This window comes from Electrona antarctica (genome assembly GCF_951216825.1).
Source record: "Electrona antarctica genome assembly, chromosome: 20".
Classification (NCBI taxonomy): Eukaryota; Metazoa; Chordata; class Actinopteri; order Myctophiformes; family Myctophidae; genus Electrona; species Electrona antarctica.
The window spans coordinates 14230421-14245015 of record NC_136801.1 but is presented as its reverse complement, the minus strand read 5'-3'; the positions used below and the strand labels follow the sequence as shown (position 1 = coordinate 14245015).

The following is a 14595-nucleotide window of genomic DNA, read 5'->3' as shown; positions in this document are numbered from 1 at the left end:
CATGTGGATCATGTCTAGTGTGTTTTTTTAGGTGAATAGATTTTATGTTAAAAAATAATAATAATTTTGCACAGGCGATTTATTTTACCTATGTGCGTGATGACGCGTGTAGGTAAAGGACCCAGAGCGGAGCGGAATTCAAAATTTCAAAACAAACAAACCTCACCCTGTCCTCCTCAGCTCCTCTCCTTTCAGCGACATGTTTTTTTAATTCAGTTAAACGGGTAGTTTAAGTTACAAACACAACCTGATTACGGCTTGAACCTTTTGAAACGATCATCATGATGATGGACGCTAACACAACGGAGGGTCCTCCTGTTGGAGACGGTGGTGGTCCAGAAAACGGTAGAACGTATAACGTCCCCAAGGCGCCCTCCATCGATGACTTCGCCATTCTGAAGCCCATCAGTCGTGGTGCCTTTGGACAGGTCTACCTCGCGAAGAAGAAGAACTGCAACGCACGATTATATGCAGCCAAGGTGAGTGAGTCAGGGGGTATATTAGGACTGAGGGAACTGAGGCCCTTTTCCAACTCGCCCCCGCGAAAAGTGAAGAACGGGTCGCCCCGGAATTTTGAAAAGTGAAGAACGAACGGTCGCCCCGGAATTTCGAAAAGTGAAGAACGAACGGTCGCCCCAAAGCCGTGGATAGCTCGCCCCCAATGTTGTGGTGTGTGTTACTGTTAAACAGTGGTTGTTGTCAAAGTGGGGTTCTTATCAGGAAGTCCCACACCCCAGCAAAATCTAGCCCGTCTCCGGACCCCCCGGGTTGAGCTCCTTTGGACCCCTAACCCGTAGGGTCCCGACATGGGATGCAATCTGATTTACCCTGATTTACCCCTGTGCTGCGGTGTGGGTGTCACGCTGACATATTCCAAAAGAAGCATATGAACGCTATAGGAGACAACGAACCTTCTGACCCCCCCCCCCCCCGCGAACGGCTCAGAAGCCGTTAAGTATTTTTAATGTTTGTATGACCGTTTTGGCAGCTCTGAAATTCTCTCTTCGGTCCCTCCTTGTTGACATCTCGGTTGGCTAGCTGCGCCTACGAGGCGCGTAGGGAGGCGCAGCTAGCCAACCGAGATGCTGGAAGCGGTACAATGGGATGTCAACAAGAGAGAATTTCAGAGCTGCCAAAACGGTCGTACAAACATTAAAAATACTTAACGGCTTCTGAGCCGTTGCGGGGGGGGTCAGAAGGTTTTTTCAGAAACTTTAACGTAGGGTTCCGAAAGGAGCTAAGCAAAATCATGAGGAACAAACCTGCGGCCGATTTAACAAAATGTCCTCTAAATCAGTAATTATCAAACTTTTTCTTGCCAAGTACCCCCAAAATGATGCAGACCACCATCTGAAAAAGGGTTTGTGCAGGGGCCAGATACCCCAAGAAGAGAACATTTGTGTAAAAAGAATCACATCCGTGTGAAGTGAGGGGCGCTCTTATCATCATAAATCACATTCCGTGCTCAACCAATGTAATCATCACAAATCATTCCGGCCAATCACTTTTGGTGTCTTCACTCATAGATATATATAAGAAAGCTAGATGGCTCACCCGCGCTCTGGCCAATGGAGAGCGACGTTGCTACGTGGCGGCCATCTTACCTCGGGGCCACATAACATTGTGTCTATCGATTTTCAAACGGTTAGGTTTGTTATAAACGGCAGAGACGTCCGCATACTTATATGCTTTTATACGACGTTCATATATAAAACAAAAAAAATCAAGCAGATAAGCTGAATCATAGCCACGTTGACAACGTTTGTAATAAACCAACCCGTTTGTAAAGTTATGACTGTTTTTGTTTGAGCTGCCATTGAACATACTGTACTGTAGCCCCGAAGTAAGATGGCTGCCGGGTGAACGACGTCAGAAACTCCGCTTTAAGCCATCTAGACTTTATATATATCTATGTGTTCACTATTCTGCCCTCACTTTTATCTTCAATATGTACTTTGCTCAGCCAATCAAATCATCGCTATGGGGTGAATCACAACTAAGCCAATGAATCACAAGCCAATGCTTGTGTGGTTGAAAAAGCCGGAAAGCGGCGCTTAGGCGGGCACTATGTAACTTACCTCTTCTACCCCGGATTTGAGCCTTGTTTCCTGCGCAAGTGCTGACATTTTTACCATTGAGCCTGCCTGCTTGCTCAAGGAATAACTTGAATCTTGACTGTAAGCAGGTAAAAATTTGTGTCAGAACCTGTGTCTAGGTGGGACATGACCTTTGACACAATCTAATGTCTCGGGGAGACAGAAAAATACAGCCACCCCAATTTTATATAGAGTTTATTAAGAATAGGATCCCCATTAGCTGGTACATAACAGCTAGTCTTCCTGGGGTCACACAGAACATAAAGCGTATAAGTTATTTCAACGTCCCTACCCGGGCCCTCATCAAACCCTGTACACTACACTCAAGACACTGCCCCCACTGTCACCCTTAGATCTCCATATATGGACCTGTCCTGTTCTGACATTCCATAATGTTGATCTGACCTCATCAAATCCTGTACACTCAAGACATGGTCCATATGTGGCCAGTACAGAATTCATTCCATATGTTGATCTGACTCCCCATGCAAAAGCGCCAGCGCTCGCCCATAGTCTGCTGTCACCCAGGCAGATCGCGTGCACGCCCTTCTCGCCCTCAGGCGTCTTACTGGTATTATATTAACAATACTTTACCTGGTTAAATAGAGAGGGTATGCGTGTGACATCATCATCATACCCAGAAGTTATGCAGGAACGCCTACTGAGTGGTAAAAAAAAACTTTCTGGCCTTGGCCCTTGACACATACATCCAAACAGAAAAGTCCCATCTGATTGCATTTAACAATGTTAAACTCACTTTGCCACTCGATTTGCCACTCACTTTATGCACCATGCACATACCCTCTATATCTATATCCACTATTTAACTTTGTTAATTGTTAATGCAAATCTAGTAGAGTCAACCAGATGGGACAAATATGCATTTTATTTATTAAAAAAGTTAAATAGTGCCGCTTTAAGCCCTATTAAATACAAATATTGAAAAATGCAACACATTTTGAGCTTGTATATATGGTATTTTTGAATAATCTTTGTACTAATTTTGAAACATTTGTGAAACTTTCACCAATGCCTTATTTTTCTTTCTTTGTTCTAGGTCATGAGAAAAGCCGACATTGTTAACAAAAACATGATCGAGCAACTGAAGGCAGAGAGGGATGCACTGGCGATGAGTAAAAGCCCCTTTGTGGTACATCTGTACTACTTGCTTCAGACTAAAAGCAAGATTATCCTGGTAATTTGTGACATTGACATTTAGTTGAAGAACAATTTATTTTCTCCTTTGCAGCATTAAACCCAGTTCAGTCAGACTACTCTTAGAGTGAATTTATAATTTATATTTATTGGGCAATATTTGAGCATAGATTGGTATCGGGGCTCTGTAATTACCTGTAATATTAACATTTTAGTTAAATTATAATCCAAATAGAATTACAGGGAATGAATAAAACCCCCATGCAGGGGGATCTAGAAACAATCTAGATCTGTTTGGCAATCTTTGGTGAATCGATTTGTGTAGAGTGAAATAAGAGCGTACCAAATACGTCCAGGTGTGTTTGATCAAGTTTAGAGGGCAGTGGAACTGAATTTTGCAGCATCACGATATATTAAAATTACACAATACGATTATTGTGAGTGGTCTTTTAATCACGATAATATTGTGATATACGTGATAATTACTGTCCCATCCTTAACCAAGTATGCGCCATGCTCCCATTATTCATATTTCACATTGCTCACACAGGTAATGGAATACCTCATTGGTGGAGATGTCAAATCGCTCCTTCACATCTATGGATATTTTGACCAGCATATGGCCGTGAAATATATTTCGGAGATTTCACTGGCTTTAGACTATCTACACCGTCATGGCATAATTCACCGGTAGGTCTGATAAAAATATGCGTAATGATGTTTATTTTTGCCTCTGACTGTGTAACATGTAATTTTTCGGAATCCTTAATCTTTAGGGACTTGAAGCCAGACAACATGCTTGTGTCCAATACTGGACACATCAAGCTAACAGACTTTGGCCTTTCCAAAGTAAATCTTGACAGAGGTATGAAAACAAATCATGTATCACTTGGCATAATTCAATATATCATCCTTACTAGTCCTGGACCCTACCAGATGAATAATATATAATGATTTTGTGTTTATGTTGTTAGAACTGAACCTGACGGATATCTTGACAACACCCTCACTGGCAAAGCCTAAACAAGATTACTTCCGTACTCCAGGTCAAGTCCTGTCCTTGATCAGCTCCCTGGGATTTAAAGTGAGTGATGTATATTATGTTGCACTTGGAAGTGTGTGTGCATGTGCGACGCGTGCGCAATGCATGTATATGTATATAGTCTCTGTCGGGTGGAAACCCTACAGTATGTCCAAAACTGTTACTTTTCAGGATTCAAATTCAAAAGTAGCAGATCTACAAGCTCAAAAACGCATCGCTTCACGCCACATATCAAATTATCAAGCTTGTGGATCTGCTACTTTTTTAAATATATTGGGCGGGGGGGAGGCTTTTCTGCCTTTATTTGATAGTGACAACGTAAGCTGACAGGAAATGGGGGAGGAGATATGGGGAGTTACTCTCAGCAGCAAAGGTGGTCGGGATGGGATCGGGAGTCGAATTAGCTGCCTAGGTGCCCGGACCGCTAGGCCGGCCTGAGCCAGATCTGCTACTTTTGATGCTTTCGAATTTGTGTGACTGTAGTTAAGTGTGATCAAGTAGGGCATTCATTTACAAAAAACACAAGGGGTTAGAATATGCAGATAAGATTTTGCCCGACAGCAACGATATGTAAAAATGTTAAACATTGTATGTCAACTCTCTCCTTGCTTATCCAAAACAGAACACGCCTGCACCTGAAGGTAGTCGCCACTGTAGTGCATCGGCTGCATGCAGTCCCATGTCCTGTGGCAAAGCAGAGCAACGGAGAAACACTTACTGTTCACCTATTCTGAGGACAAAAGAGTGCTCATACTCCCCCGTTGGGTACTCATGGAAACTAGGTATGTTACATAGGGGTGGGCGATATGGTGATAAATATCGTCGAGACGATACAATGTCTCCATGATATGCCGCCAGAGATATTGTATATATTGTGATACAGTGAATGCACATTCTATGATTTGCAGTTAGCCAAAATGTATTTTGGTCTAAATGGTCTGTTACTACTTTTTCTTTTAGTTTCTGTTACCTTTAGGTGGTTGTACTGTTAAATAACTTGAATAATAACCATAAAAACGTAAGAAAATATATTGTGATAATATTGTGTATCGTAATACTGCTTAAAAAAAATATCATGATTTTTTTTCTTTCATCGCCCACCCCTAATGTTACACATCAAGCTAAAATAATAATAATAACAAATAACAATACAACTTTATTTGTATAGCAAGTTCTTGAACAAAACAGTGATAGAGCGTTGCAGTCCCGCCCACTTTCAGAACGACAAGGGTACCAGGAAATAATTTCCCACAATTCTTTTCCCCATTGACGTTTCAAAAAATATTTATTTAAAGGCATTATGATTTAACCCTCAGACAAAGCCAACAGCCGAGTTGACAAATCATGACAATAAACAACACGTTTTTGAGTTTTCTTTCTAATTATTTGTTCGGCCCAAAAAAAAACCTTTTTGAAAAGCCTATGGGAAAAAAGAATGGGGAATTATTTCCTGGTGCCTTGTCGTTCTGAAAGGGGGCGGGACTGCGATGCTCTATAAAACAGCAATAATGAAATAACAATACAATTTTGAGTACTGTTGCCATCTGAGCTCCAGTCTAGACCCCAAATGTTCAGCTAGCTAAACCACCTAGCAAAATATGACCTGGTCTGTTGCTAAAATAATGCTTATCAAGAGAGAGGGAATGGGTCAAACTGTGCAAGACAAGCTCTGTCATGTGAGAGGGAAGTGTTAACTTTAGCCTTGTTTTCTTTTCTCTTCCAGGACCCAACAAGAGAGCATTAAACCCACGCACCTTCACCAAGAATCTGGCCCCCATCCTGCAGAAGTCCAGAAGAAGGGTGGATACACTGAGTGCAGCCAGCACAATGGCCTCTGCTACTGACTCTGATGGTGGTATCAGTCCACTGTGGGAGTGTGACGAGGTATCTGTTCACCTTTGCATTTGTTCATGATGTCATTATGAGCTGCAACAGTTAATCATACGAATCAATTTAATTGATTCTAGACCAGGGGTGGGCAACTTTGATGATGGAGAGAGCCACTAACTATACTTTACTATTTAAACTCATTCCAGGGGGCCACATTGCATTGCTGTTGGGCAGAAACCTCTTATCTCCATTTGAACTTTTTTCGTAAATGAATGCCCTACTTCGCCATTCTAGTATGTCACACAAAAGTAGCTGATCTATCTTGAATTGGAATCCTGAATGTTTTTTAATTGGAATCGTGAAAAGTAACATTTTTATTTAATTTCAAATGCATTATACTTAAGTTAACTTTATGAACTTAATACTTGTCTTTATACAGTACAATGTCACTTGTTTTTTTCTTTAATAGCGACAGATTATTATTTGCTTTCTTCCTTAGAAAGAGAATGGAGAAACCACGTGTGTGAGGAAATTGAGCACGCAGTCCATGTTTTGTGACACAAAGAGAGAGACGGTGACAGCAGAGCCGAGCACGAATGGACGGAACCATGCCCTGACCTCACTGGAGAACATGGAGCTCCCTGCCAAGGCCACTAGAGAACATTTGGATTTGGTTCCTGGGGAACCGTCTAAGAAGTCCGATCCAGACTCCCTTGCTACAGGAAAGGCTTTTCCCATCAACCAAGATGACGTTTCCCCACCGATGACAGAAGAGAGTCAAACTGCACTGCCCTCTTGTGTTAAGAGGCCCTTCTCGGACATGGAGAGGAGTGCAGAGCCATTGGAGATCCAAAACAAGAAATGCAACGCAGTCTACACGAGATCCTGTCCAGTCCCAGGGGATGATTCAAAGCGGCATACTGGCATAACAGGCATGTTCTCTGCTGTTGACATCATTGATGACTTTAATCGGGAAAATGGTTTGCACGACAAACCAAAACTGAAGCACTCCAGTCCCATTGCCAAAAATCTCTTCTTTTGTGATCTCGAAGAGCTGGCGGAAGACGTCTTTGTCGACAGTGCACAAGAAACGGCAAACTCAAGTTTCCCGTTTGGTGAAGGCCGCGACGTGTGCAGGAGTTTGAGCCTCGACGGGTCCGATGGTTCCGTGCTCGACCTGTGTGTCACCGCTGACAGCCCGGGCTCGCGGAGGCTTAGCAATAGTCCCGATAAACAAGGCTCAACTTCGTTTGAGGAACTAGTGGAGAATAGGTGTGCGGCCCTCACCAAAAAATCACTGGCACAAGCAAACGCCTTCACCAGTGTCGAAATGCCGAAACTTGGCAACGGCGAACCCAAGTGTTCCTTCCGCGACCACGTCCCAGAGCTCGCCCCCGGCGGTGTTATGGACTCGCCCTCGTTCCTCAAGCCGAAGAACGTGGTGATGTTCCGCAGCTACTGTAGCTCCATCAACCGCTCCAACCTCACCTATAACACCTCCCACATGAGCCTGTCCTCTGTGGAGCACATGGACCTGTCCATGGCCGCTTGTTCCAGCCACAGTCTACCAGAGGTCACCACAACTCCAGTCCAGAGAAGAAGACCCTGCTCCACCAGCAGCAGTGTCTTTCAGGTACAAGAAGCAGGGCTGTCACGATTATGTCACGTATGAATAAAGAGTACATTTTGGTTTGCCTAGTAATCAAAAAATGCCTCACTTTGTGGCGTGTTACTATTATAACAAAATAATTGCGATTAGACCATTATGTCATAATTGTGACAGGCCTAGGTACAAGCACGGATTGAAGTTCTCAGTCGCTATGACTGATTTCAGTTTGAATTCTAAACCATCCAGCAGTCTATGGAAGCATGTTGCGCAGGGACAATATTTGTTTGGTAATTATTTCAAGATCGGAGCATCTGAAGTGGTCAAAGTAGCAATATGTTCAGAAGCATCTTCCATAAAATCCTAATTGTCTGGGATATTTCATATAAAAGCAAAGTTTAAAGCCTCAGGCCCTCATTTATCAACCGTGCGTACGCCAAAATATGGGTGTACGCCAAAATTACCGCAATTTTCGGCATTTACCATTTGCGCCAAAGATTGAAAATGATCTTGTGCCAAGACAAAACTCACGTCTGGTCGGGAGCTGTCGTACGCTTTGTCCTCACCTGTTTTTCTGTCGTAGAACAGCGGAGCTGCAGCATTGTTTGACCAGCTGAGAGGCTGTCACAGGCATCGAAACATATGTATTCACTCCTAAAATGTTTATATAAAACTGTATGTATGTATATGGGCTAAATGTAAAAAAGTAAAGGAATACATCAACGATGTGTCTTTGTGTCATATGAAATTAGTAGGAGATTTCCAACTTTACAAGCAAGCAATTAAAATCGCGCATTTAAAAACAATGTTGCAAGTTGTCTGCGTAAGCCATTTAAACAGTGTTTTGCATGATGAGCACATACATGCGAGGATTTGGGCTGTCTGTGCTGAAATATTTCCATGACGGGACGTTTAGAGTATAGTGCACTGTGCAGTGCTGCAGCGCGGAGAGTCCCAACATGTGTAGCCTACTGTAGCCTAATCTACAGCAGGCCGATGTCTTTCTGGAGTTACAGTATGTGCAATCTCCTCCTCGTTTAATAAACCTGACGCGTCGCTCGAATGCCAAATGTGCCGTGCCAGCGCAAGTGGGAACGCATCGGAGATAGTATAGGCTAAGCCAGCCTGCAGCCCACCATCACCACCACTGTCCAGTGCCACATGAGGCTACGGTTTGGGCTGCAATATTCATATAATTGACAGTTGACAGCGAGGCAATTTAAATAGACTCTCGAACGTGCATGGTCAATTGGTCACGGTGTCACGGACGGACCACAGTGATAGAGAGAGACAGACAGGACAGGAGATGCACCTTGCAAAACAGCAGCGTGTGTGCGCGCCTATTTGTTATATAATTCATGGTTCACAGGTTCAGGTTTTCGTTCACTAATATATCTTGTTGTATATTAAATGAATAAAGACTTTAATAATTGAATATAGGCCTACAAGTTTACAACTAACAACACAGTGACAGTTGCTTGCAAATTTGTGCGTGCGTGCGGGGGGGTGAGGCGGGCATGCAGCAAGGGAAGCGAAGCGAGAGGAGAAACAGACAGTAGTCCTACAGCTTTATTTAATTCATGCAGGTTTATTTATTTAAGATACAACAAGTTGCGTGTGCGTGCGTGCGTCTGTGTGTGTGTATGGGAGGGGGGCAGGGGCAGCAAGGCAAACTTAGGCAAGCAAGTTAAACTTTTTTTCTTCCTGTAACCATGGTTTCCAGGTCGTATTGCAGTTGTTCATGTCGCAAAAACGAGGGCGAGGCTTGATTTCATAGGGCGTGCCAGATTGATTTCAGCCGTCACATTTATCACTGCTAGGAATGAAATTAGGAAGGAACAGCTGTCTGCGATCACTTTGTAAATGCCGACCCGACGTGGGTGTACTACGAATCCTACACTCGAATTTGGGGCAGATTTTACACTCAATTGATAAATGAGGGCCGTAGTCTGTGATTTATTCACCAGGTTGGCAGTATGTAGAACAGCAGGAACAATATTACTGGAACATCAATCATAATACATTTTGTATTAATTGTTTAGGACTCGTGCTAGTGTGTGGGGAGAGTTCACAAATCACACATTAGCACTTGAACATCTCAGTTGTGAGATTTGATTTTGCTTTAAGTCATAGGCTTACAAATCATTATTATTTTTCCTCCAGGAAACCTTTAACAGTTTGCAGGAGAATGTGAAAATCAACCTTGTAGTGATACTGTACACACTAGTTTAAATGTTTAAAAGTTTACAAGCATCTATTTTTGGTCATGGCATGATAGATATGTGTCAAGTCTGTACATTTCATGTAGTTCTTGACTATTATTAACCCTCTCTTACATTTGTGGTTGATATTTGTCCTTACCTCAGACTCCCCAGCCTATGACGACCTCCCATACTCCCTTCAGGACCCCAAAGAGTGTCAGAAGGGGTGCCCTGCCTGTGGAAGGTGCACCCATTCTTGGAACCCCTGACTACTTGGCCCCGGAGCTTCTCTTAGGGAAACCTCACGGTATTCAAACAAAACAAACACCATGCAAAAATACACCATGCACTGTAGTAGGGGCGGCGGTGGCTCAGGGGTAGAGTGCCTGGATGGTAACCGTAAGGTTGCCAGTTCGAACCCGGGCTCCCGCAGAGCTACTGTCGAAGTGTCCTTGAGCAAGACACTGAACCCCTAATTGCTCCCGATGTGCTAGTTGGTGCCTTGCATGGTTTCCGCTGCCATCGGTGTATGTATGTGTGTGTGAATGGGTGAATGTAATGCACAATCTCTGTAAAGTGCCTTGGATAAAGGCGCTATATAAATGCACCATTTACCATTTACCATTTAGTAATAATAATGTTTTAATTTTTAAATAAATATAGCGAAAAGAAGAGGGGGCCTAGTATAGAGCCCTGAATAACTCTGGTCAACTAAGTATATTGGGTTTTAAGTCAGTGGTTGTCAACCAGTGGTCCTTCAGGGGGTTCCAGGTGGTCCCCAGGTAAATGATGGAGAGTTGGTAACAAAATGGACCCTTAAAACACAGTAGATCTTTAACTCTTGAGAGCATAACGTGAAACCAAATTGGTTTCATTTTACACTCTCGGGAGTTACATTTAGTTAAAGATCTGCATTACTTAATTTACAAGAACTCTACACAATTAAAGAATGTATGTATTTTGATCAACATTTGCCTGTTATCTCTCTACGTTTTTGGGTCTGAGAGGCTAAATCTCATCAAATGGTGGTCCGTGGCTCAAATGCCATATGAATAGTGGATCTTGCTATGAAAAGGGTTGAAAACCACTGAACTAAGTATATAGGGCTTTAAGTGGGTAGTGTTGGACCATTAATGAACACTGTAGCCTTTGTGACGGACATTCTCTTTGAGTTTCAGGGAATGGTCGGTGTGGTAAGTTTCTACATGCATGTTCAACCAGCCTTGCTAATATGCCAGAGGAATATTGGCTGCTTGGCTTTACAAATGTCCCCTTCCCCACAGCTTCTGCTATTCTGCCAAGGGCTGTCACGATTACAAATTTAAGTTGGCGATTAATTGTCACGCAAATAATTGCGATTATTACCGAGCGATTAACGATTTTATTGTGTTTTTGGCATTGAACATTGGAACTTTGATATGAATCAAAATGAAGTTTCGTAATAAAAGATTGCACAGGGAAGATAAGATATGACAAGTAACTTAAATATACAAAGAAATGACTGACATTTACTGACAAAATAAGTAAATACCGGGAGCCGAAATAGCTGATCTAGTAGTAGATCTGCTATTTCTGCTTTTTTATTTTTGACGATTATGCAAAAATGATTGTGACAGGCCTAGTTCTGCCCCCTTTTGATTGGTTTGGTGTGCAACTTTACTGAGCCTGATTGGAGGAAAAAGAGAAAGGAAGTTATTTTTATTCATGTCATAAAAGTGGCCATGAATGTCAGAAGGCTTGAACTAACAAAAGGATACATTGTAGATGTCCTTATATTCAGTGGTATGTGGTAACCCTGGGATTTTTTTCTAAATTGATTTATCACGTTCAGAAGGTTATTTAATGAAAAGTTCAAATATCAACCTTGGTAGAGCCATTTCACTTTGCAGCCTGGGTCTCTGTGGTAACATTATATTTGTATTTTATACAGTACATTTAAGTATATAGTTTGTTTACAGTTACAAATAAGGAAGAAAAAAAATCCATCAACGGACAGTTATTTTTTAGACATGAAAAAACGAAAATTAAAAAAAAATCAATGGCAGTCCCTCAGTCAAATTTGGTCACTACTGGAGTGCACAGTTTAGCTACAAATACAATCATTTAGCATTACATTTTACTCTTAGGCATTTAAATTGAATGAATCTTTAATCATCTTCCATGGTTCCAGAAATGTAATCCTTGTGTCTGGTCTATGTTTCTGGTGTGAAATCCTTCTAACTTGGTTCCTGCTTCTGCCACTGCAGTAGTTTTAATGCACACACTTAATGGGAATGAATAAAATAGAGTGAATATTGATGTCGACTGAAATGTGACCCTTCCCTTTTATTCATGTAGATTTCATGGTTGACTGGTGGGCTCTGGGTGTGTGTCTATTTGAGTTCCTTACTGGTGTGCCTCCATTCAACGACGAGACTCCTCAGCTGGTCTTTCAGAATATCCTCAAAAGAGGTGAGGCTTTTGTATTCGTTTTGTGTTTTTATTCCAAAGATATAAGTTACGTTGTTTATTCTTGTTGTAGTTTATTATGGTTTTGTTCGGCCTGTCTGGAAAATAACCTTTCCTGAGCAGAATGACAAAGATTTGAGTGTTTCTTAAACCTGCATCGCTTTAAACCATTTTAGATATCCCCTGGCCTGAGGGAGAGGAGACACTATCGGATGATTGCAGGCATACCATTGATATGCTGCTGACAATGGACATGACCAAACGGGCTGGTCTCAAGGGTGAGAACCACATTCGTAAATTATTTGGATTTAAATGTATTGTTCATCTGTCAGCACCGAACATGTCTTAGTTCTAAAAACGAACACTAAGTATGTGCTGTTGTTTAATTGAAGACAGAAGAGGAAGAAATATGGTTGACTTTTGTATTTTGCCATCACTGATCTTGCTTGTATAATACATTGTGATAATTGGTATAACAGTATAACTATGATTTCTGCCTTGCACTCTTGGCAGAACTACCGTACCACTACCTGAGTGTGTTGTAATTCTCCTCATTATATCATGAACATAAACTACATCACCACCTGACAATATTGTCTCGACTCCTATATTGCCTCATTGATTATTGATTGATCCAGAATTCCACGACACAGACTAGTAGTGAAACATAATTCTTTGTCATTCAAATGATAAAAATTGCTGTCGTTTAAAGCACTGTTTTCGGCTCAGATCAGTGAACCAATAGGATCCACCGTGTTGTACTCGCCGGCACCCGCCCCTCTAGACCAGAAATCACACAGGCTGGGACAGGTTACCGTTTCCCTAGCAATGGGTCTGGACCCCTTTGTGGGTCAACAGACCACATTTTGAGTCACGTCTCGAGTAAAAATCCAAATTTATTTTCCTACATAATATCGCAGTGAATTCATAGAGAACAAAAGGGACGAGAAAGCAAAATGAACGTCAATGTTGTGCTGCCACTCTTAATTTCTGTTTTTGTTTTCTGTCCACCAGAACTGAAGTGCCACCCTCTGTTAGAGGGCTTCGACTGGGACAACCTTCAGAACCAGACGATGCCCTTCATACCCCAACCAGTGGACGAAACGGATACGTCATATTTTGATGCCAGAAACGAAGCGCAACACCTCGCCATGTCCCGCTTCAGTCTATAGTGGAACACAAACACATTTTATCACTATGGGAAAACATTTTCAGTTAATACTATTATTAATAAATAATGCTCACCAAAAATATCCACCACCAATTAGTTGGCAAATATTGACAACAAACATGGACTACAGCCATTTCGAGCCTGAGAATCCTGAGGATCTGCGTCTGTGATTTTTAAAGATGGCATTTTACTCTTAAACACTTTGTATTTTAAATGCAGCAATAAAGCTAGAGTCTTACAGTTGTATTATGATATAACACTTTGTTTTTACGTGCACCGGAACTGTGTGTGAGCAGCATAAGTCAGTCAGTGGAGTCAGTGGAGTGGATGTGGAGGAGGACCCGTGAACATTTTGGGAGGTTGAAGATGGGTGTAGTGCCCAAAGTCCTGTACTAAAGGCACTGTGTGGTATACTGACGGCAAAGAGGTGTTCAGACGTGTGCTGATAAACTGAAGTCCAAACTGTTCGTTGTGTTCACATTTATTAGCTGATCTGTCACCTCAGCATACAATAAATACTTAAATAAACAATCAAACGTCCAGAATATTACAGACCACAGCTCCTGTTGCACAGTTGAAAAACATTGTGCCTCTGCCAATCAGAAACACCTGCTGCTTGATTGGGGCCCATTAAATACCCAAGCAACCTGGGTCTAGCCCACGCCCTGTGGTGACGTCATCAAATGAGTACTACAATACTACTAGACAATATAGACATCATATGGCTCTTACAATGGGGATGGGATGATATGAAAATTGCATGAATGATTAACAATATCGCAGCGATCGTGCAGCACCTGGCAAACTGCATTATACAGACTGACTGTGCATGTGTTTGTTTTCTACTGTTCTGAAGTTCTGAGATTAACGTCTACAAAAAATACATGTTGAATTAGCATTTGCCTTAAATACATACCATTCATAAAACATTACTTTGTATTTTGTTTGATTTGTATTCCAACAGTATTGTTTAGAATAGATGGAGATTGCTGTGATGTCATGTTTATCCTGTTCTTCACACTACATGCTTTAAGATAAAATTAATG

The 14595-nt window shown here is 41.9% G+C and overlaps 1 protein-coding gene across 1 annotated transcript; it reads left to right on the top strand.

Moving 5' to 3' along the window:
* The first annotated feature begins 109 nt into the window (after positions 1-109).
* On the top strand, positions 110-14595 carry mastl (microtubule associated serine/threonine kinase-like). The gene is made up of 12 exons (XM_079490219.1): positions 110-479; positions 3154-3291; positions 3802-3941; positions 4028-4116; positions 4226-4335; positions 4916-5075; positions 6017-6177; positions 6623-7756; positions 10096-10237; positions 12268-12381; positions 12555-12656; positions 13393-14595. Exons 1-12 carry the CDS (start codon positions 282-284, stop codon positions 13548-13550), a joined length of 2646 nt encoding a protein of 881 aa, XP_079346345.1. The 5' UTR covers positions 110-281; the 3' UTR covers positions 13551-14595.

Bases quoted from the DNA above. Each gene is read 5' to 3' on its own strand.
- mastl (XM_079490219.1), top strand. From the start codon at position 282: ATGATGATGGACGCTAACACAACGGAGGGTCCTCCTGTTGGAGACGGT. The intron at 4,117-4,225 runs GTATGAAAACAA...TTATGTTGTTAG, and splicing joins CAAAGTAAATCTTGACAGAG to AACTGAACCTGACGGATATC. The intron at 5,076-6,016 runs GTATGTTACATA...TTTCTCTTCCAG, and splicing joins TGGGTACTCATGGAAACTAG to GACCCAACAAGAGAGCATTA.